This window comes from Bacillus rossius, chromosome 14, assembly GCF_032445375.1.
Source record: "Bacillus rossius redtenbacheri isolate Brsri chromosome 14, Brsri_v3, whole genome shotgun sequence".
Classification (NCBI taxonomy): domain Eukaryota; kingdom Metazoa; phylum Arthropoda; class Insecta; order Phasmatodea; family Bacillidae; genus Bacillus; species Bacillus rossius.
The window spans coordinates 5,601,164-5,622,910 of NC_086341.1; the positions used below are offsets into that span (position 1 = coordinate 5,601,164).

Below are 21,747 nucleotides of genomic sequence, written 5' to 3' on the forward strand. Positions count from 1 at the left end.
AACTTTTAGTTTGGAATTAACTGAAGCCTTCTACACATGCTGTAGGATATATTGTTTCATAATACAATATGGAAAAATTTATTGAATGTTGAATTTCATTTGCATCAATAATTAAAAAAAAAACAGGGGGGGGGGGGGGAAATAGCAAAGAAACCAAAGAGTATAACAAAGATATCTACCATGACACTCAGCTAATGGAATGATGAGCTGTATATTTGAACGGATGGTTTGGACTAGCAACACCTTGTTCCCACACATGGCAATTTGAACTGAGGGTTCTCGAACTCACAGTCCGATATGATGGAAAGCCATCAGTTCGTTAGTCCATAATTTCCATCTGATGAGTCCACCGTCCGTACACACACACACACACACGAGACAGTTCTGACTGTTTAGTTCGAACGGTTAAATCAAAACTAGCAGTTCAGACTGATAGTGTGTGAATCCCTTATAGGTTTCCTGTTATTACTGTTTTTGAGCTAATGTTGTGAGTGCATCGAACACGGTTTTTTTTTCCCGAGAATAATCTAGGCTTTGATAGGAAAAATGCTTTGTGTGTGTATACACGTGTATATGTGTATTTGTATCATTATATATAGTTACATGAAATAATACAAGTTAAATTGTATTAATTTTATGGCTAAACGAGCATGATGAATTGAAGTGAAACATTTTGTTTAGCCATTTCTCTATGACACGACCTACCACGCTTATAACCTAAACATTTTGGATAACTTTAAAGTTAAGGGAGTTTTGAAAAGTAAGTTAATGCTTATTATTTTTCAGTTAATCTTATATGCTTGTATCATAATTGTTCTAATTACCAATGTACTGATGAGTTGTTTAGTAGAGAGTTAGGATAAATGTGGGGAAAAAAAACAAGTGGTTAGATTAAGAAGGAAAAGGAATGTTCTTATAGGTTGAATAGGAGGAGTTATTATAGGTGAGGCCTCCGGCTATTAACACCTAGGGATAGTACTGCAAGGTATCTGTAGCGTGTTTAGGGGGGGGGGGGGGGGAATTGGAGATGGTAGTCAAGAAAAGCAGACAGGCCCTGGGCATGCTGGGAGGAGTACTTAGGGGAGGAAGTAGTTTATTTAAAGAAAAGGCCTACACCCCATGCTGGAGTATGCAGCAGCAGTATGGGACTCTTGTACAGCAGTGCTTGAGAGGGAACTGGGGGGAAGGGGTGATGTTAGCAGCTAGGTTGGTGAAGTGTTAAGTGGAGTAGAATTGGTAGTGATGAAAAGGAGAATATAGTCCAACAGATGATGAAGGAAATGGGGTGGGAGAGCCTAGTTAGGATGTACCAAATGGGTTGGAGGAAAGGGAGATGATTAGCGATGGAGAAGCTTAGAAGTTGGAGGGAAAGGTCTTCAAGGAACGAAGAAATACAGAAAGGGGTAAAAATGCTATGTTCGTAAGAACGATAGGGGACTGGAATGTGTTAGATGAGGAGTGTGTATTGGCAAGTAGTGTGGCTCAGTTCAGGAGAAGATAGAGAAAGAAGTAGGGAAATGCTTGCGACCAGGCTTTTACTTATTCGCAGCAATAACTAACAATTGCTCTACTTAATCATAAATGAATTAATGAAGAGGGGCTTGCTTACTTGATTAGCTTGTAATGGCAGTTGTAGTCATGGTTTCAGATTTTATACAGACCATACAACTAGCCTAAGAATAGTGTTGCATGTCATACAAGATACAATAATACACCTAGTAAAAAATAAAATTTATAGGTAAACACTATTGATTGTCATATCACAATGTGCTGAAAAAATATATTTTTTGTTTGTTTTGTAACCTTTATGATCAAGGGATGAACTTAGATATGTGATATGGTTTAAGTAGCATCTTGAATATGTGATGCGGAATAATTACCTTCGTCGACTTACACGTGTATTTTGATAAGATGTTAAGCTCTAATTCATTCATTAATTTTAATTTGTTTGATTTGTTGTGATTTCAGGCAGCCGCGATGGCCAAGAGTCTGCGAAGTAAGTGGCGGCGGAAGATGAGGGCGATAAAGAGGGAGCGATACGGTGAAAAAGAACTGCAGAGGCTGAAGAAAATGCTGGGAATCGACGACACAACAACAGACGTCAACATGAAAGATGATAATGTGTTAGAATTCTCATGTAAGTTTCCATTCCTCGATAAAAATATTATTTTATTTGTTGAAATTGTACCAGGAATTTTTTTTTTAATTTAAGTTTTTAAAATTTCTTGTTCTAAACTGAGTCAGTAGTATTTGCTATATTACGTAAAATATTACATTAATTTTGGTCTTATTGCTGGGTTATAACAATCCGTGCGCATTGCTATTTTCTTTCACTGTTTTACAATTTTTTTTTTTTTACACTGTTTAGGCCGATTCAAAAATGTTGGGCCACTTAACAGAATTTATTTTAGAATAAAAAAAATAAAAAAAATAAAAAAAAAAAATATAAAAAAAAAAGTAGTAGTATTCAAACTCGGGTATTTGTTCTCAAACACTTATGAAGTTTTTGTGGATATAAAATCATACAATAAGAAAGTTAGATTATATTAAGTGAAACATTAATGTTTCCAAATTTGTTTATTAGAAAACTCGTTTGACAAAGTAAGTGGTCAATTTTACAGATATGTGGCTTTGAAAAATGTAATTTTGGAGTTGGAGTTACTTGTAGTGGTATAACGATAAAAATGCATAAGGCTACTTACTACATGGTTCATTTTGTAGTTAAAAATCATTAACTTTTGCAGCTTCAGATAAGGTCACCTAGCCATTGTATAGAAGAAAAATGAAAATTCACATGTAGTTTTCCCGCTCGAGACATGGAATGGGGGCTGACACTCAGGAGCCAGCTGCCCTACCCAAGGGACAGGCTGGAGAATGCACGAGGTGAGATGAGATGGGGCGTGGAGCAGCAACGGAATAAATTGGCGGGGGAAACGGGAGCACCCAGAGAAAACCCACGGGCCACTGCAACGTCCGCCAAGTTTCCCCGCTCACGGAAGTCCGTACTCGACCCCGCCAGGTTTTGAATCCCGGTCGCCTTGGTGGGAGGCGAATGTTCTGACCACTCGGAACACCGCGCCTCGCATCATACAGAAGTATTATTCTTAAACATTAAATTCTGTATTTATAAATACTTTGCTCTTTAAACTAAAAAAATAAAATATTTCACAAAAAAAAGATTTGAATTTGTAATTGCAACTGTTCAGAGTGTCTACCAATACTTAATGTGACTTTATTAGTTAAATGTGTGAAATATGTAGCTGCTTTGGTGGAAGACACGGACGGTTGAACTAGGATTCGATCTCCGGTTCGCGGAAATGTCAACCCAGCGTCTTGCCACCGCCTTGCCTCCCTTCGTGATGGGACGTCAGGCCCTGATCCGTTCGTCGCATGTGTGTTTGGGCTGTTTCGTGACCCGGGCCGTGAGTCTGCCGCCCGTTGTTCCAGGCGACGGCCCCCCGCGGGAGGGGGAGGAGGCGAAGGAGGCGAAGGGGGCGGAGCCCGGCACGTCCGGGTCCCCCGCGGAGAAGCTCCCCGTGTACGACCTCGAAGAGGAGCGCGAGCAGGAAGGCAAGTGGACCATGAAGCTCATGAACGAGTTCGGCACGTACCCCGTCTGGATGCACCACAGGAAGATCAGGACGGCCGCCAAGCTGCGCAAGAAGATGAAGAATGCCCGCAACAAGAAAGTGGGCAAGAAGTGATGCAGTTTTGATTGAAGTACCGACGATGGCTGCTTCCTCTGCACAGTGCAGTATCAACTTGTAACATCCAACTTAATCATTATTTAACAACTCAGTTGTTTGAAACATAACTTGTGTACAGCAATGTATACATTACAGAATATTTTTATTTTTTGATGATCATTATGTCACCACAGTGTATAATAAATACATTTTGTGTTTTAAACCATTGTTTTTCCTTGTTCCCGAATTTTAGTTAATAATTATATTTTTTTAGCATAAATATATAATTTACTCAATTCTGAGAGGTCTTCTTTGTCACCTTTGGAGGTAAAAAAAAAAGAGGTGTGTGTCTGCAGCAGTGTTTTACCTATAAGTTCTGACCCTTGTATAAGACAGTGAAATTCCAGGGAATTAAAAAAAAAATCAATCCTCTGAAGTTAGTGATCAAGATTTTTTTTTAAATTACTTGTGTAAATCAGTATTGTTTTAGCTGTGTAACTAGTTTTGAAGTGAAACATCTTTTGTTGCAATATGAAGAAAATTACAATTTCAAAACAGAATTTTAATGCAAACGTTTCTGACGCCAAAGAGAGATGAGAGCACTTACAAGTCGAGGTTTGAATTGCCAAAGAAGTTTCATTTGTTTTTTTTTTGTACTGAGTTAAATATCCTTTTTTTATTTGCCCCCTTAGTTATTTGAGTTACTTGCCAGCTGTATTCAGGGGTGGTCACAGCTTTGAATCTTGAGAGGTGGATATGATGGTGTATTTCAGGTGGTGCGGAATACTTGCCAGTTTAATGAGAAGTCCAAAAATATAATTTCAATGAAAAGCTATTTTAAGGGATTTCCATTCCAGAGTCCTTGAAATTCACTATCAATTATAATGAATTAGATTATTTATTATTATCTCTACAGTTTTTTTTTTACATTCAATGGGTGATTGTTGAGGGAGGGAGGGGGGGGGGGGTCACAGGACCACCACTTGTATTTAAACCTGTATTGTATTAATTAAGAGAGCAATTCATGTAATTAAAATGTGATAAATAAGTGCTCGGTACGTATTTGTTTTGATTTCAACATTAGGTATTTAATCGCTACCTTGCGAGCTCATTAAAGGTAGATAATCCGTTCAGCCAGTGGGTTCTCCGGGAAACAGGCAAAGACTGAAAACTAGAGACACGAATGCAGCATCTGTACGAACCTGGAACTAATTAAGCTGAAGCGAAGTTCTTTGGAGGGCGTGAAAGGGAGTTAACGTTTCGGCACAGTCTTCGGTGATACGAGGAATCCCTATGGAATTTTTAGCCACGTTTATTCTTTTTTATCGCTTTACTGGTGCAGTGAAAACACAGTCAGGATTTTTTTACAACACATTTATTTGAAATACACATCAGTTCTACAAATGACAAAAGGGTTAAAACTTAAAACATCAATCACAGTTGTGTACACACTTTATGGGTAAACTTACGACAACACTGCAGTCAGCACAGATCAGTGGGGTAGTAGGTACATATTTGCCGGTAAATACAAATATTTCTGCAGAACTAACAGTAAATGGGACTGATCGTCGTCATCCCATAATTATTTTTTATATTTAGCATACACTTGCAGTACAGATTTGTGGATGATTACTTTTGGCTTGTAAATAGTATTACATAATTATTACTATTGCCACAGTGGTTTTAGTAAGCTTGATGTAGTCAGTTATTTATCCTTGGCTTTTAAAAACTAGAAACTTTTATTACAGTGTTCCTAACATTTAAAACTTCAGAACTGTCTCTGGCTAGTTGAAGAAAGGTTTTCTAATTGAAAGTGGTCACAATCCTAGCCTTGCGGGCAGTGTTCCAATGCTAATGATGCAAGCTCTAAGGACTGGATATACTCTTAGAAACCCCTCAATTACCATACTATTACTTTAGACGCCAGTGTAATTGATCAATTTAGTTGGTATTCGACTATACCGTATTTACCCGTGTAAGGACAGCAACAGCATATTTTAGGTTGATTTTTAGTGTAAAAAAAAAATGTACTGCAACCCATATGTGAATTTTGGGTTAAAAATGTAAAAATAAACCAGCCAGGGAGGGAGCGTGTGTGCATGTATGCATGGTGAATGAGGCCATGTGGCAGTGCTGACGGTTCTCCCTCCCTCTCTTCTTTGTAAATGTCCCGTCAACTGGCACCCACACAATTAAACGTGTCTATCTTGACAGGCGTTCGTGACGCAACTTTGCCCAATCCCTATTGTTTTTAAATGAGACTTCCCACACTTTCAACTGAACACACCGTGACAAAACTGCAGCCATCGCTGGTGTTTATAAAAGAGCACCTTTTATACTCCTCCAGCTTTGTGGTAAACTGAATGCTAGTTTTCATAGACGGAACTGACTGCGGGAAAGGGATGGATAAAAAATAATAAAATACAGGGAAACAAAGGTATAAAAATAGCAGTCTTTTCCTTTGTCTTGTTAGGAAGTGGAAGCATTGGATTGGTCCCGCAGTAAAAAGGCAAAGAAGAGCTGAGGGTTAACTCAGTGACAGTCGTATTTCTTACGCACAAATAAGCTGAGAAAAGGAACACCTCACTTTTATCTCGTATCCAGGGGTAGGTCTAGTGAAGACAGATATATATATGGTGCTGCGAGTCAGTAAGCAGGGGCTACGCTTAGGGTGAAAATGTTTGATTTTTTGACGTGATAACGTCTTATAAATCGATGAACGCTGGCTGCACGCACGAAAAATTGTCACGTTCCGCCTGAGCTGAGCGTGCAAGAACCGGCCAACCACCGTGCGAGAAAATCTTCTATAATATCAAACAGGTTTAAGGCGGGCTTTTTAACTAATTGTTCGTGATTATATTTAAACAAATTATTTAAATTAAATTTGTTAAAACTGTAAATAATATTTGAAAATTAAAATGTATGCAATTTTTCATAAATTTTTTCTGACGTTATCTCGTAAAATTATCGTCCGTAAACCAACTTTACAGACGACCCCCTTTTTGCCCAAAATTAAGGTGCGACCCATACGAAGGGTAACCCTTCCACAGGTTAATACAGTATTTTGCTATTTCATGTGAAATATGGCATCACAACTGAATATAGAACATTCTGTAAATACACTACGACACTTCTTCGCACAGAAGCAATCTAACATCAACTTTTATCAACTTCTATTTACCTACTCATTACTAACAGAAGGTACAATTATCATTTGTACTCAAGATCCGTAAAAAACTATTTTTACATTTCTTTATTTGTGGGTGGCAATGATAGTTTCTGCTACAAACATGGCAAGAGCTTTGGCAAGGAGCAAATTTTGCCATTTTCATCTGTGTAGATTTAACTGTGGAAAATGTGTCCATAAAAGAAAGTCCCAGTTATAAATTTAATAAATAGTATCAACTTTTAGCATTGTAAAGTGTTGCTTCAAGGTCACAATTAAAGAGTAACTCAAATAGTTTTAGATAAGTGCATGCGGGAGTATTGCTTTGTTGTTTTCTCGCTTGCAGCGCCACCTACCGCAAAATGGCAACTCCTGAACGTAAAGCATTTTGTTCTGCAATTTGCTTAGAGTAAATCTGTAATTTCCGTTCAACGTGCGTTTCGTTTAAGTTTAATTGTGATCCTCCATGGGGCAGATATATCCGCCAATGGTATGGGGAATTCAAAACTACCAGATGTATTTGTAAAGGAAAAGGAAGGGTCTGACGTAACGCCATGCGTTATAAAGCCTCTGGGCTTTGTAAAAGATTGTGTCTACGTTCCGCCGCTACCTAATGGTTTGCCAGAATTGAGACACAGAATTGAAGATGCTATTGCTTCCATTACTCCGGACATTTTAACCAAATTGTAGGAAGAATTAGACTTTAGGTTGGATGTGTGCTGTATAAGTAAAGTTGCACATATCGAACATTTGTAAAAAAAAAAAAAACTAGGTTAGTGCACCTTCAATTGGATGTATGATTTGTTGTAAATAGTCTAAATTAAACTGTTATAATATACCATTAAATCTGGGACATTATTTTATGGTCATCCTGTACATTGCTAGAGACCTGTGAATTTCGCGGTTTCAATGACCTCCAGGATAGACTCCAATATCCTCTACACACTCGGGCAAATGCCAACTGTTCATTGGCTGTTGACTTGTGAGTCGTCTCGACTAGGTGGTCTGTGATTCGACACTTCTATGAGTGAGGGTCTCTAATTGGCTCTCATTACTCCAGATTAACAGAGAACCAATGACAGAAGCAGCACTAAGGTATAATTATTTGAATTTTAGCATAACACGAAATGAATCCGCGAAATTCACGGGTCTCTATACATTGCGTAAACAAAAGAAGTGAAGTGCAATTCTTGAAATCACTATCGTGTAGTTGGAGTCTCCGGGGCAAGCGTGTAAGTTGCCTGCACTGACATCATTGGAGACGCACGATACGAGCTGTGTGGATACACCTGGGAGGGCCAGTCTCCGTTAGCAGATGGAGGAAAAGCTACGCTAATGACTAGAGACAAAATTATATGGTGAATAGCAATGAAATCAAAGTAACAGTGAAATTGAAGTCAATTTACCGCCAAACGCTGAAATGGAAGTGCACAACACCAAAATGCAAAGCAAAACTCAAAATGCAGTGAAATTCACCTCAAATTCCTCATTTTGTCTGTTAAACTATAAATATGATTGCATTAATCTTAAGTTTAGGATATTTTTAAATACCTTAAATATCATGTAATAGTAAAAAAAATTATTTAGTTCGTAAATATATATTTTTTTAAGTAATAATTTAAATAAGTCTATAGCTGATACCTACAGACATGGCTAAAGGCCAGAGAAACATGTGATTTTGGGTACGTATATAACATTGCATTTTTTAAAAATTTTAAAAATGTTGAACTTTCTCGTTAACTAAGAAACATTACAGAATAATGGTGAATATTCTTTTTAAACATACACTTATCAATATATGTAGAATTCTATGTACGCATTTTAAGCATCTAACCACATATTTTTGTTGCATTTGATCAACACCTTAATATCTTGGTTCTACTAATGACACGTACCTTACATCAGTGTTTACACATATTGTGCTTATGAACACACAGCATCCCACACTGACTCAATAACTGTTTCCTGAGCATAATCAGGAATTTCCTGTTTGTAATCATGCCATCTGATCTGATATAGACACAGCAAAACACCTTTCCACGCGGATAATGAATGCATTGTCGGCACATTTGGTTGGCTAAAGTACCAACACCAGATTGTGAGAATCGATAAACAAACTACATATATCAAAGTAACCAGTGTGGCAGAAATACTAGGAAGAATCAAATAATTTTAATTTTCAATCATCAACTGTCATTCCTTGAGTTACTACTGTGTATGGCCTAAATGATTAAAACAATTTAAAATCACTACCTTACACATATTTTTTTCCTTCACAAATTTGGCTACAAAAACAATCACCTACTACTGCATAACTTAAATGCAGATGCAGACAAAACTTCACAAAGTCTTCTCTACTCTCTTTTTAATGGTGAACATGTGTCCACAAAAATATTTACAGGCTTAATTATATAAAGTTACAATACTACGAGTTTTAATTTTACTGGAAATGTAACCATGCAGCTAAGACAAGAAAATCCACAAACTCTACAGATAAACAACACTGATTTAAACATTAAATTATTAGTACCAGTTTCAGCGCTGGACAACCATCAACAAAGAACAGTAACGATCTTACGATGATATTAATGGCTGGCGGCAAAAGAAAATATCCACCAGAAAACAGCAATAAACCTGATCAGAATATTAATTACAAGTAATTACAACCTGCTACTTGAAAAGATGCTGCGGTCATACTGTTATCTTCAACTTTTACTGTACTGTAACTTGGTGTGACGACAACATCAATATATTTGTATGTTTCTTCACAATCCATCACTTGCAATGTCACTTTACGTAAGACAGATCACATGGGCAGGAATTACTGCTCGAGTGATGTGTCGTTTCGCCGGAAACAAAATAAACTGTAGTTAAAACAAACAAGATAGCACGTACAGTCGTGAAGTTGCACAGACAAGAGTATATCTTGCATTACGCGGACACTTCGACACCGTAATCGCAACATCAGCGTTTGACTCGTGATGTCCTCGACGCAACGATCAATTCCTCAGAGGGTGAGCTCGCCCGAGACTTGGGTGCGAGACATCTTGCGGCTGCTGAATCGGTTCGTTAGCTTCAGTCCCCGTTCAGATACATCTGGAGCGGATTGGCCCCATGCCTGCGAGACGTCGGTGTCGAAATGTAAGCTGTTAGGGCGGGAACAAAAAACATTAATCCATCACAAAGAACATAAGCATAAGCTAATCACTCATACACCCAGTAAATTCTTAAGCTGAATTAGCTGTAAATAATGAATTTTTAATCCTTTCATAAATTTAATTTGAACTGTGTCAACTTCTTTATTTAAAAGTTCCTAATGTTGGGTACACATACAAAATTTAAATTAATAAATGAATGAAACAAGTTGAACATTATTTTATAAGTATTTGTGTCATGTTATTGAAACCTTATCATAGACAAGATTTCACACAATTTGTTTATTGTCTAATACACACAGAAAAAAGCTTGAAATACAATTTATATTAACAAAAGTTTCAATCAAATAGTATTAACTCATGCTTCAAAAAATCACTCATTACTAATGTGTACCTACTACCATTTTTTTTAAGTTTTAAATCAAAATACCAAAAATATTCTATCACTGGCAAATTAATTAAATAAGAATTTAACTTGCAATGCAGGTACAATTGTTTCCGAACATACTGCCATCCTAAAAACATACAACCAGCACTGACCATTCACGCTGCTACAATATTTCATAAAATGGGAAGACTTGAATGTTTAGGCTCTGTTATGTTGGTCACATTTACTGCAAAAAAAAACTGATGACAAAATTATCCTCGTTCTTGCTCTAGATGAGCTTAAAGTGTTATTGTATATTCACTCCATTTTTTTTTTTTTTTATGTAGTAAAGGAGTAAAGGAGATGTAATGAACAATTAAATATGGTTTTATTAATTGTGAGCTAATTATTTTCTAGGCTTGCACGAATTGTAGTTTTTTAATTCAAAGCGAATATCAAATAGAACTTTTAAATATTCGTGAAGTCTAATCAAAATTTGAATATTGTTCTTGGTGAAGCTGTATTGCACTTATTTTGTAAAATACAGGATTGAAGTAAAAAAAAATAATAATATTCGTTAAACATTTGTAATTTTTAAACTGATTATAATATCAACCAATTCGACCCAATATATATCATAATTCGATAAAATTATAAAGAACCACGCATAATATTAATCTTGAGCATTTTTTAAAGTAAACGGAACACCTACTTTTGATTTTTCAAGTAACCAACTTTATTCAAGCAAAACATATTAAAAAAAATCTAAGAATTTTCATGAGCAAATCCTAAAATTTGTATGTTTTAACTTAGCAACAAATGCAAAACTTCACATCAGATGCGAAGCTCTGCATCACAACCGAAGCTTCAAATAAAACAAATAGTAAATTTCCTAGCGAAGTCAAATGGAACATTAAAAGAGCTTCTACAGGCCTGGTATTTTCCCAGTTGAGATTTTGTTCCGTAAGGTGTGAACGACGGCCTACAGCAGTCCGGCCCGCAACTGTTTGGTACGCGTGGTTGCAGTGGACCGAGAAGGGGGGGGTTCGACAATCATCGCCGCACGTGAGTCCGCCCCAGAGAGCAGTGAGGTCTCGCTGCTTCGCACCGAGTGCGGAGCTGGCGCCCAGCCAATCCGGACATCTAAAGCCTCGTTCCCACGGCACGCGGGTTGGCTAGCCTGGTCCGAAGTTTCCCAGACCTCGCGTCGTGGGAACGTAAAGGCTAGTTATTGTTCGAGCCCCCCCACTCTTACACTAGACCATTTCCTGAGTTCTCCCTGTTGAATCAAACATTTCTTCCCTCTCTCACCAATCAATCTTGCAAGATAACATACATACATTAAACTACAAGTACTTTTTGAAACTATGTTTCAACATCTAACACGTCAAAGTGGCCATGAAATCTTCTCCCGCACAATAAAAAGTTTGCAATTTTACCATGGTGCATTAATGCTATACAACAAGTGCTGCCAGTTGATCAAAATGATTGTAACGTTAAAAAGTTTTTCATGCATTTGGTGTAGGTAACTCAAAATATGTAACTTGGTACCTTTTAATTGTAACTAGCTGAATGACAGTCGAACATTTCACTAGAATCAAAAATAAGTAATCCAGTTAGGCAACCAAAATTTTTTGTCAATTTCCCTGTGTTTTCCAAGTTTTTAAAGACACCTAACAAATTCTCTGAGCTCTCACAGTTTTAAAGATTTTTCCCTGTGTGCGAGGACCCTGCTGAGGTGGCTCAGGGTGGCCAACCGCTCCCGTGAAACGTGAGTAAATGCTCGGACAGCGGAGGCGTGCGGTTTGACGGATGACGAGCCACGAGCTGCGGGAACAAGGCTTAAGGGCCATTAGGGCCCGCCATCTTGCATTTTTTTTGTTACAAATTACAATCCTAGTTTTCGAACAATTTGTTCTAATATTCTGGCACGTCAGGGCATAAATAATGTCTCCCGGACCTTCTGGGCTCCAGTCTGTAAGCGCCGCAAGGCAACTAAATTACCAAAGGGGGGGGGCCATATGCCTTTTTATAAAGAATTGAAGCGGTCCTCCCCTGGGAAAAATTTGTATTTCAAGGTGGAAAATGGTGCTATTTAAGCAGTTTTTATTATCTAAAAATTGATTACACAGCACTTTCTTTGCCCCCGTTTGCCCCCACTTCAAGGTTTCATTCAGAGGGGGGGGGGGGGGGGGGGGGGGCAATATACCCTACCCTCCCCCCCCCCCTTGTTGTTGCGCCCCTGCCGCAAGGGAACTGATTATTATTTCACGCTGGTGATGATCTCACCAGTTAGGAAAAGTTAACCTCAACAAGTAGCCAAAGCTAATTAAGTCGTGTGCCACGTCGACTCCATACATTTATCACGGAAGCTTTACTGCAAGGGGTAGGAAAACATTTTGAGACAGCGAGACGCCCCCGGGAACTCACTGCTGGGGCTGGGCTGCAGGCGGACGCAGTTGAGCCACTCGGTGAGGCTGATGCGGCGGTCGTGGTTGGCGTCGCAGTAGCGCGGCAGCTTCTTGCCGCACTTGCGCGCCTGCCGGCTGCTCGTCACCAGCGCCCGGAAGCCCTTCCACTCCTTCTTGTCCAGCACCTGCGCAACACCACAATGTCAATGATAATACAATGCCCAGGGCCGGTGCAAGGTAAATTGGCGCCCTAGGCGAAAAACCTTAATGCCCCCCCCGGGCCGAACGAACACCAAAAAAATTTTCCTTGCCTCAAAATACATCACGGAAAGCCTAAGATTTTGTCAACGATCAAACGTAAGCAGGCTTGTGTTATTTTTTTTACTTTTTTTACTTATTACAAATCATAATCAGGTCACCGTGGACTTTATATAATTACTTATATCAATATGAACATTCCAAACTGTTACAAAAATCCATTTTCATCTAGTTTCAATAATCGTTAAACATATTGTATCAGCTGTTATGTGTCGTGCTGCGCCGCCCCCAGCTACTTGGCGCCCTGGGCGGTCGCCTAGTTCGCCTGTACGGACGCGCTGGCCCTGAGTATGTCAATATCAATGTCAATGTTAATACAATACATTGTTCAATACAATGTCAATGTTAATAGAATAAATTGTTCAATAAAATGTCAATGTCAATGTTAATACACATAGCACCGAAATGAAAGTTATATCATGGAATTAAGTAGCATTTAAAGAAAATAATTTAATTTGTTTTATTGTGCATCTTTTATTCAATAACTTTTAAACCACAAATGGTCACTAAATTTTTTTTTTTATTGTTCTGAATCTTTCTGTCTTAGATAAGTTAACTACAAATTATTTAATCATAAATATGCAGCATATAAATTTTACTTTTATTTTGGTGGAGTTGGTATTACAAAACAGCTTTTATAAAAATAAAATAACAACACTGAAATCCTCTTTTTTTTAAAATTATATTGGACTAAACATAAAACCATAAAATTCCACGCCCCGTGCCACACGCCTCCCCGCTCCTCGGGAACACGAGCCGTCCCCACCCGTCCACGCCCGATTTGCTTAAGAGCACACAGGGAATTGGTACAACTACAGCAACATCATCATCATCTGGATCGGTTGTGAAACGTTCGTCTTCATCAACTAGGCATCGTTGCAGCCACTGTGATATGTTGTTTGCATTTGTCCGTCTCGATTCCCGCAATTTTTTGTCTTGGCTACCTTTCTTGCATTACTTCTTCTGCCACCGATGTGCCCTCAACAGATGTCTTTTGTTGTACAAGCGAGTGGCGATGATTAAAGAGACTTGCGCGCATTTTTACACCCATGCCATCACACTTAAGTGAACATCTGTTGAAAATATTTGTGGCAGAACAAAAAAAAAAGTGATATCGAGTTAAAATATTTAGAAAAAAAACCCTTCAATAAAAGTAATAATATACATAAATGAAAATGTAAATGTTCGTTCGTTCAAAATCTTAAATCCCTGGTATTTATCCACTGATTACATACTTTGAAATTTTGACGCAATGTTGCATTCAAATATGTGCATGTTTTTTTACATACCTATGATGGGTTCAAAGATACATAAAAATATAGATTTTTAATATTTTCATTGTGATAGATAGATAAAGGTATATAGAGGAGAGAGATATTGATATAGAGCAATATATAAATATATCTAGAGATATATATAGAGAGATGCTTTGTATATGTGAACCTACTTCAAACAAACAAAAAAAAAAAAAATTGATTGAGGCATTGCAATGAATGCTGGGCATTAGCTACTGAAAATGAAAAAAAAGTCTGCATGACGCGTGGGACAGAGCCTTGAGGAGGCGTTCCCAGGAGGTGTGCTGTGCTGACCCCCGGAGGTGGTCGCACCCGCGAGCGGCCAATCGTCGCACAAGCTGCCCCGCCCCAGCGCTCCGGGGCGAGTCCTTACGAGCTGACTCGATGGCACTCCTGACGACAGGACACATCGACAGCAATGAACGTATACTTTAAATAGATCATCGTTAAGGTGTTATCAGCGCTCGGGTAAGATCGCGTTGTTATTTTTTTTTATTTCCCCTCCTTATTTGAGGCTCGAGAAAGGACATGGCGTCACAGCTTCAAAAACGTTACACGTGACCGCGCAGACGTCACCCACCTTGTTCTTGTTCTTGTCGAAGGAGTTGAAGTTCCACTTGGCCACCACGTCCTGGGCCGTGATGTACCAGTCGTCCTGCAGCACCATCACACTGCGGGAACGCAAACCCCGCGAGCAACTGTACACACTCTTTGTGAACGGCAACACGACTATACAAACTTAAAGAGAGAAAAAAATTGGTTGTCTGTAAAGTCGGTTTACAGACGATAGTTTAACGTGACAACGTCATAACAAAACATTGATGAAATCATTGCATACTTTTATGAATAAAATTAAATCATTTTTTATTGAATTATCACTATTTTGTATCGATACAAAGAAGGAGTGAAATGAAATGTACAATTTAATTGATAAATTTACTTTTATTTGCACTTGTTAATTCAAATATGTTTATTTCTTTAACGAACAGGTTATTTTAACTATAACTTTTATACATGTTTGCTGTTTAACTTCTTCCAATCCGTGTTACTCTGTTAAGGATAGGACGATGATAGGAAAAGTAGGAAACGAATGGGAGTGTTTCAAGTTTAATGTGCCTCGAAAAAATCAAATCGATGGTTGTTCCAATCGAGTGGAAGAGAGATAGATGCGGCGCAAGCGTACAATGAGCGTAACGGGACACAGCGTAACGGGATAATGTGCATAACGGGACACTTTTTTGTGCATGCAGCCGGTGTTCATCGATTTATTAGACGTTGTCACATCAAAAAAATCTTAATTCACGTTACTTCAATACAATGTTAATGTTAATGCACCACATAGCACCGAAATGCAAGTTATATCTGGAATCAAGTAGCATTTAAACAAAATAATTTAATTTGTTTTATTGTGCATCTTTTATTCAAAAACTTTTAAACCACAAATACTCACTAAAATTTTTTTTATTGTTCTGTATGTTTCTGTCTTAGATAAATTTACTAAAATTATTTTATCATAAATATGCAGCATATAAATTTTACTTTTACTTTGGTGGAGTTTTTATTACAAAAACAGCTTTTATAAAAATAAAATAACAACACTGAAATCCTCTGTTTTAAAAATGATATTGGACTAAATATAAAACCATAAAAATCTTGTCTCTATGTATAAAATAATTCAATCACAAAAGAAACCATTAAGTGCAAGATAGCGATTCAAATATATATATATACATATTTGTCACCAAACCTTTCTGTTGCAGTTTTGTTGACAGCCGCTTGCATTTTCTTTCTCAGGATCTCCATCAGTTCTTTCAAGAAAGTCTGCTTTTTCGGTTCTGGACAACCTTGAAAAAATTGAAACATGATGTCCACACACTATGGTACCAAATGAGTACAGAAGATAAACAATCACCACTTCATCCTGAACTATGAAAGAAAGTATGAATTCTAGAAATTTGATCAATTTTTTTGTTGAGTATCATGTGTGTACTATATTTAATATTACAGTTTAATATGAAAAAAAAAATATTGCACACTCATACCTAAATACCTTTAAGTACAAAACTTTCAATCATTCTTCAGCATTTACCCGAAGTATTAAGGTTGGCTACTAGTTACACATTGATCAATGTTTTGTATTACGAGCAACTTTCAAATGAGTGCTTACAGGATTTCTACCAGTACAAATGCCTGGTGAACTAATTTAAAAACTATATCAGGACCTTTTAAAAAAATTTTCTATCAACTCTTTTTATATCAAGGTTTATTTTTTATATATAATAACAAGGGATAGGTTGTACGGTGAATTACTTACCGAAATAACACCTAAAAGCATGTCAAAAAACCACATAACCTGAGATGGTAGTTAATACACCATATAGCACCGAAATACATGTTATATAATGGAATTTGGTAGCATTTAACAAAAACTTAATTTTAATCATAAAAAAGTAATCTTTTAAAATGTTTCAATTTCAAGGAATGTTAATTTCTGCACAAGAAATTTTACCAAAGTGCATGGATCAGAAAAAAATTAATTTAATAGGATTTGTTTGCATCTAATATTGAATCACTTTTAAACCATAAATACTCATTTATTTCTGTTTTTGATCAATTTATTACAAATTATTTTATTACTGGCTGGTGACTTCAACACAAGACAAGAAAAGAAGCCTTATCTGAAGATATTTTTATGCTATTTTTTTTATTGATACTGAAATTTAAGAATTGATGTTCTCCGGCTAGGACTTCAACTTGAGAGGTGGATGTTTTTTTATGACCAAGCAATGCAATAATTTTGAAAATTAAAGTGTCACATAATTCTTAATTCTCAACAGCAATTTCACATACTGATTCACATCGCTCCTAGCGAGGATAAACATAGTTGCCAAATGTACTCTTCATAATTTTCGTCTAGCTTCTCAAAGCAATTTCCTCACAAAAAAACAAATTGACTATGAACTGTTCTGTGTCCAAACGTTAACATCAGGCCAATCAAAATGCATGTGACAGCGTACCCCCCGCTTATCTGACAAGGGGCTTAAACTGTGTCCAACCCGGTCTTCCTCTACCTTCTACTGTGACTGGGTTAGGTAGGCCCCTACTTCACTCCTCAAGGAGGTAAACATGGTCCTGACAACCGACTAGCTCGCTCCGTCGGTCATAATGACCAGGTTCCGTGTTGCAGGGGCATATCTGACTCTTATTCGAGTCGTGGGTTGGATCTCTGTTCCCGGACACCTGCACTACGAATGCTTTTTACCCAAAGGTGTTTTCCATCCTTACTCCAGGTGAATACTGGTGCAGTTCGTTATTTTACGCCTCTCAACATCCCTATCCATAGAACACTGGTTGTTAGCAAGCTAGAAAATCTTAACTTTAAAAAAAAAAAATGCAGTCTAGACTGGATGACATCACACCCAATCCGGATCACAGAAAGTCTGGATTAATTGGTTTTTGCCTATAAATACAAGTATATAAGAGTTAGATGAGTAAAACAATAAAAAATTTTTTTTTTTCATAAATACAATATATCTTACAGCTTTAAGTTTTTTTTCTAACCTAGAAACTGATGAAGGATTAACAAAACAAAACAAACATTTTCCTTTCTGACGAACGCCGGCTGGACGCACGAAAAATTGTCACGTTCCGCCTGAGCCGAGCATGCAAGAACCGGCCAACCACCGCGCGAGAAAAATCTTCTATAATATCAAACAGGTTAAGGCGGACTTTTTAACTAATTGTTCGTGATTATATTTTAAACAAATTATTTAAATTAAATTTGCAAAAAATTGTAAATAATATTTGAAAATTAAAAAAGGATGCAATTTTTCATCAATGTTTTCTTATGACGTTATCACGTAAAATTATCGTCCGTAAACCGACTTTACAGACAAACCCCCCCCCCCCCCCCCCCCTTTTTTTTAAACATTTCGGATTAACCGATGTCCGGACAAGTGGGATCCGGATTGTTGTAGCCCTGACTCGAGTGGTCAGTGTCATGGCCGACTGGAGAAGAGGGAGCATGTCGTCGCTCGGAATAACAAGCAAGGTGGTCTGGTGTTGTTTCTCTCTAACCTGCATCAATGCGCCCTGCAACGGATACAACACGGATAAGTGGGACTCTACTGCATGCGCAGCTGGGCGTACGGGACTCGGCAATAAGGCCTGACACACGACCTCTGCCAAGAGTTACCTGGCATCGGTCGCACGACTGGGGGCATCTTGTCGCACTCCGGGTCCTGGTTCTTCATCGACGTCCCAGGGATGGGCTTCCCGTCATCCTCGTGGACGCACCAGCAGTAGCCTGTGGACACCCGCGTTCGTCACATCCCTCGACCATAGTTAGACTGCGTGCCACTATACCGATCAGGACGTGCAATTACCTGAGACCTGCAAAATTCTCGGATTCATCCGGCGACAGGCTAGAATTCAAACACACATGCCTCTTAGATGATTTCGCCGTCGGCTTACTGTTCATCTGGACTAATCTCTTACCAGTTATGAACCCTCAAACCAAAGAAGGATCGAATCACAGACAAAACCAGCTGAGACGACTCACAAGTCGGCGGCCGACAAACTTGCATTTTTTTCCCGAGTGTACAGGGGTACGTGCAGTCTATCCCGAAGGCCATCGGAACCGTAAATTTCGCAGGTCTCCAGTAATTGCACATGCGACGTGTGTCTCAAACTCTGTAATACAATTCGCATGTTCATTCATTTGTGTTTCGTGTACATGGGAAAAGTGAATCAGAGAAATTAATAACAAAATTAATTTTTAAAGTGAATCTTCTTCATAATTCTTCATATTTTATGATTTTATTTTTAGACCAGTTTAATTTTTAAAAAAGAAGATGTCAGTGTTATTGTTTTTATTTTAATGAATGCTATTTAGTAATACATGTAGCATTTTAGTGAACAAATATGACTCATAAATGTTTTATGATACTTTTTTCACCAAAACAGTGTCATTTTGACTGATGGATGATGCACTCGGAAAAATAAAAATAATTCTGCAAGTACTTGTTTGAAAAATATATCAATTTTGTAATATAAAAGGGGGTTAAAAATAACAGTTGTAAGATAAAAAAAAAGAGTAAAATAAATTTTTACACTATACTTAGTACATACTTTAAAAAAAAAAACATAATGCTGAATACATTACACTGATTGAATTTAAAATATATAATATTACTTTTTTGTGCTTTTTAAGTTAAGTTATGATTAAAAATGGTGATTAATTTCATGATAATAGTCGTGCTTTGTGGTGTATTAACTTATATTTTGGTGTTATTTCGGTTATATCGCAATTCACCATACAATCTCGTCCCTATCGACAGAGAAAGTCGAGGTGGTGATGTCATAAGAAAGTAACGAAAAGTTGCGTGGTGGAAAAAAAAATAATAAGTGTAATGCTCAGGGCGTTACGGAAAGTGTAACAATCAGTAAGAGAGTGATGTAACAGCATTGCGGTTGGCACCACGTTTGTTCCATTTGCACTTCTACGGCAACACCGAGCAATAATAAGCTGAAGCAAGACTTTGTGGCTGCAGATATGTACACTGATTGCACATTACGCACACTATTCTGAAGCTTCTCAAAAACCACCAGAATTCGTATTGTCCAGGTTTTCCATAAATTTTAAAACACATGACTTACACATCACCTGTGATTGTACTGTACTGGCATTAACACTTAAGCTCCTCGAATCATGAATTTATGCACCATATTTTGGCAAGCTACTTGGCAAATACACAGATGGCAGCAGCAGCAGCGTTGCTTGAAGCGCCGTCAGTGAGCTGACGTAGAACTACAACCAGTCTGTAAATGTAAAGTTTCAATTCCAATGCGTGTGGCAACCATGCACCCGTGACCATTTTTTTTTTTTAGTTTTACGTAATTAATATCACTTCTGAGCATTCCATAAAAATATCAACACAATGATAAAAACAAAGACACTTGAACGTATTTTTTCATTAAAGTTTTTACTACATTTTAGCCTCTTGATACATTACGTTTCAGGCTGAATACTTTTTTTTGTTTCTTTATTGGCTAGAGGTAAGAGCATGTACTGCTCTTGTTTAGACCAATAAGAACGCATTTGCGGTACATATGGACTGTCTGTGACTTGCCAAAAATATAACAAAGCACCTTTTACCAATCACAAAAGCAAGAAGAAACTATAATCAGTGACAAGATTTTATGGTTTTATTTTTAGTCCAATTTTGTTTTTTAAAACAGCAGACATTGGTGTTACTGATTTCATTTTTATAAAAATCTGTTTTGTGATACTAACTCTATCAAAATAGTGATAAAATTTTTATACGCTGAATTTTTACGATAAAATAATTTGTAATAAATTGGAATGAAACAGATACATTCAGAACAATAAAAATAAATAAGCGAGCATTTGTGGTTTAAAAGTGATTCAATAAGAGATGAACAATAAAACCAATTAAATTAATTTCTCTGATCTGTACATACATTTTGGTACAATTTTTTTGTCCGGTAATGACATTCCTTGAATTTCAAACAATAAAAGATTACTTTTTTTTTATGATTTGAATGAAGTTTTGGTTAATTCAATGATATACCTTGCATTTCGGTGCTATATTTTGTGTTAACTTAAATTTTGGCGTTAACGCTTTTCGGTGCTTATTTAGGTGTTATATCGCAATTCACCATATGATCTTGTCCTTGGCTATAACGTTTCGACAAAGGCTTGGCCAGTACGGCGTGAACATTTTCCGTTTGCTGTCGACGCTCAGATATCAACGGGAACCGGCCGCAAGCGAACGTGAACGGGGGCAGGTTCCGGCTCGCTCCTCTCGCCAGGTGGGCGGGGCGCGGCCTCGGGGGCAGTCACCTGTTGACTTGTAGCACTGCTTCTTCTGGAAGCGCCCGTCGGGCGTGCACTCGGGCACGTAGAGCTCCGTGTTGCTGGCGCTCTGCTCATCCAGGAACCCTTGCCGCTCCGACAGGCAGTCGTTGACTGCGGGCACAAGCAGGGCCGGTGCGAGGTCAATTGGCGCCCTAGGCGAAAAACACCTTAATTCCCCCCCCCCCCTCCCGCCGGACACCCCAAAAAAAAATTTTTTCCTTGCCTCGAAAACACATCACGTAAGCCTGAGATTTTGTCAACAATCAAATGTAAGCAGGCCTGTGTTTTTTTTTTTACTTTTTTACTTATTACAAATCATGAACAGGTCACCGTGGAATTTAAATAATTACTCATGTCAATATAAACATTCCAAACTGTTACAAAAATCCATTTTCATCTAGTTTTCAATAATCGTTAAACATATTATATCAGCTGTTATGTGTCGTGCTGCGCCGCCCCCAGCTACTTG

The 21,747-nt window shown here is 37.8% G+C and overlaps 2 protein-coding genes across 4 annotated transcripts in view; one reads left to right on the plus strand and one right to left on the minus strand.

The window, feature by feature from the left end:
- The first annotated feature begins 647 nt into the window (after window positions 1–647).
- LOC134538916 (protein LLP homolog) lies at window positions 648–3,909 on the plus strand. The gene is made up of 3 exons (XM_063380528.1): window positions 648–760; window positions 1,969–2,137; window positions 3,448–3,909. The coding sequence occupies exons 2-3, from the start codon at window positions 1,978–1,980 to the stop codon at window positions 3,702–3,704; spliced, it is 417 nt and encodes a 138-aa protein (XP_063236598.1). The 5' UTR covers window positions 648–760; window positions 1,969–1,977; the 3' UTR covers window positions 3,705–3,909.
- Window positions 3,910–5,051: 1,142 nt separating this feature from the next.
- Window positions 5,052–21,747, minus strand: part of LOC134539068 (SPARC-related modular calcium-binding protein 1) — a 110,149-nt gene continuing 93,453 nt past the window's right edge. For all 3 annotated transcript variants that reach the window (XM_063380782.1, XM_063380784.1, XM_063380783.1), the window contains 6 exons: window positions 21,264–21,389; window positions 18,594–18,704; window positions 16,146–16,242; window positions 14,979–15,069; window positions 12,805–12,970; window positions 5,052–9,998 (listed from right to left, as the gene is read on the minus strand). In XM_063380782.1, coding sequence (XP_063236852.1) covers window positions 9,928–9,998; window positions 12,805–12,970; window positions 14,979–15,069; window positions 16,146–16,242; window positions 18,594–18,704; window positions 21,264–21,389 — 662 coding nt within the window. In that variant the 3' untranslated portion in view covers window positions 5,052–9,927. The remainder of the gene's footprint in view (window positions 9,999–12,804; window positions 12,971–14,978; window positions 15,070–16,145; window positions 16,243–18,593; window positions 18,705–21,263; window positions 21,390–21,747) is intronic.

Bases quoted from the DNA above. Each gene is read 5' to 3' on its own strand.
- LOC134538916 (XM_063380528.1), top strand. From the start codon at position 1,978: ATGGCCAAGAGTCTGCGAAGTAAGTGGCGGCGGAAGATGAGGGCGATA. The intron at 2,138-3,447 runs GTAAGTTTCCAT...CCGTTGTTCCAG, and splicing joins TAATGTGTTAGAATTCTCAT to GCGACGGCCCCCCGCGGGAG.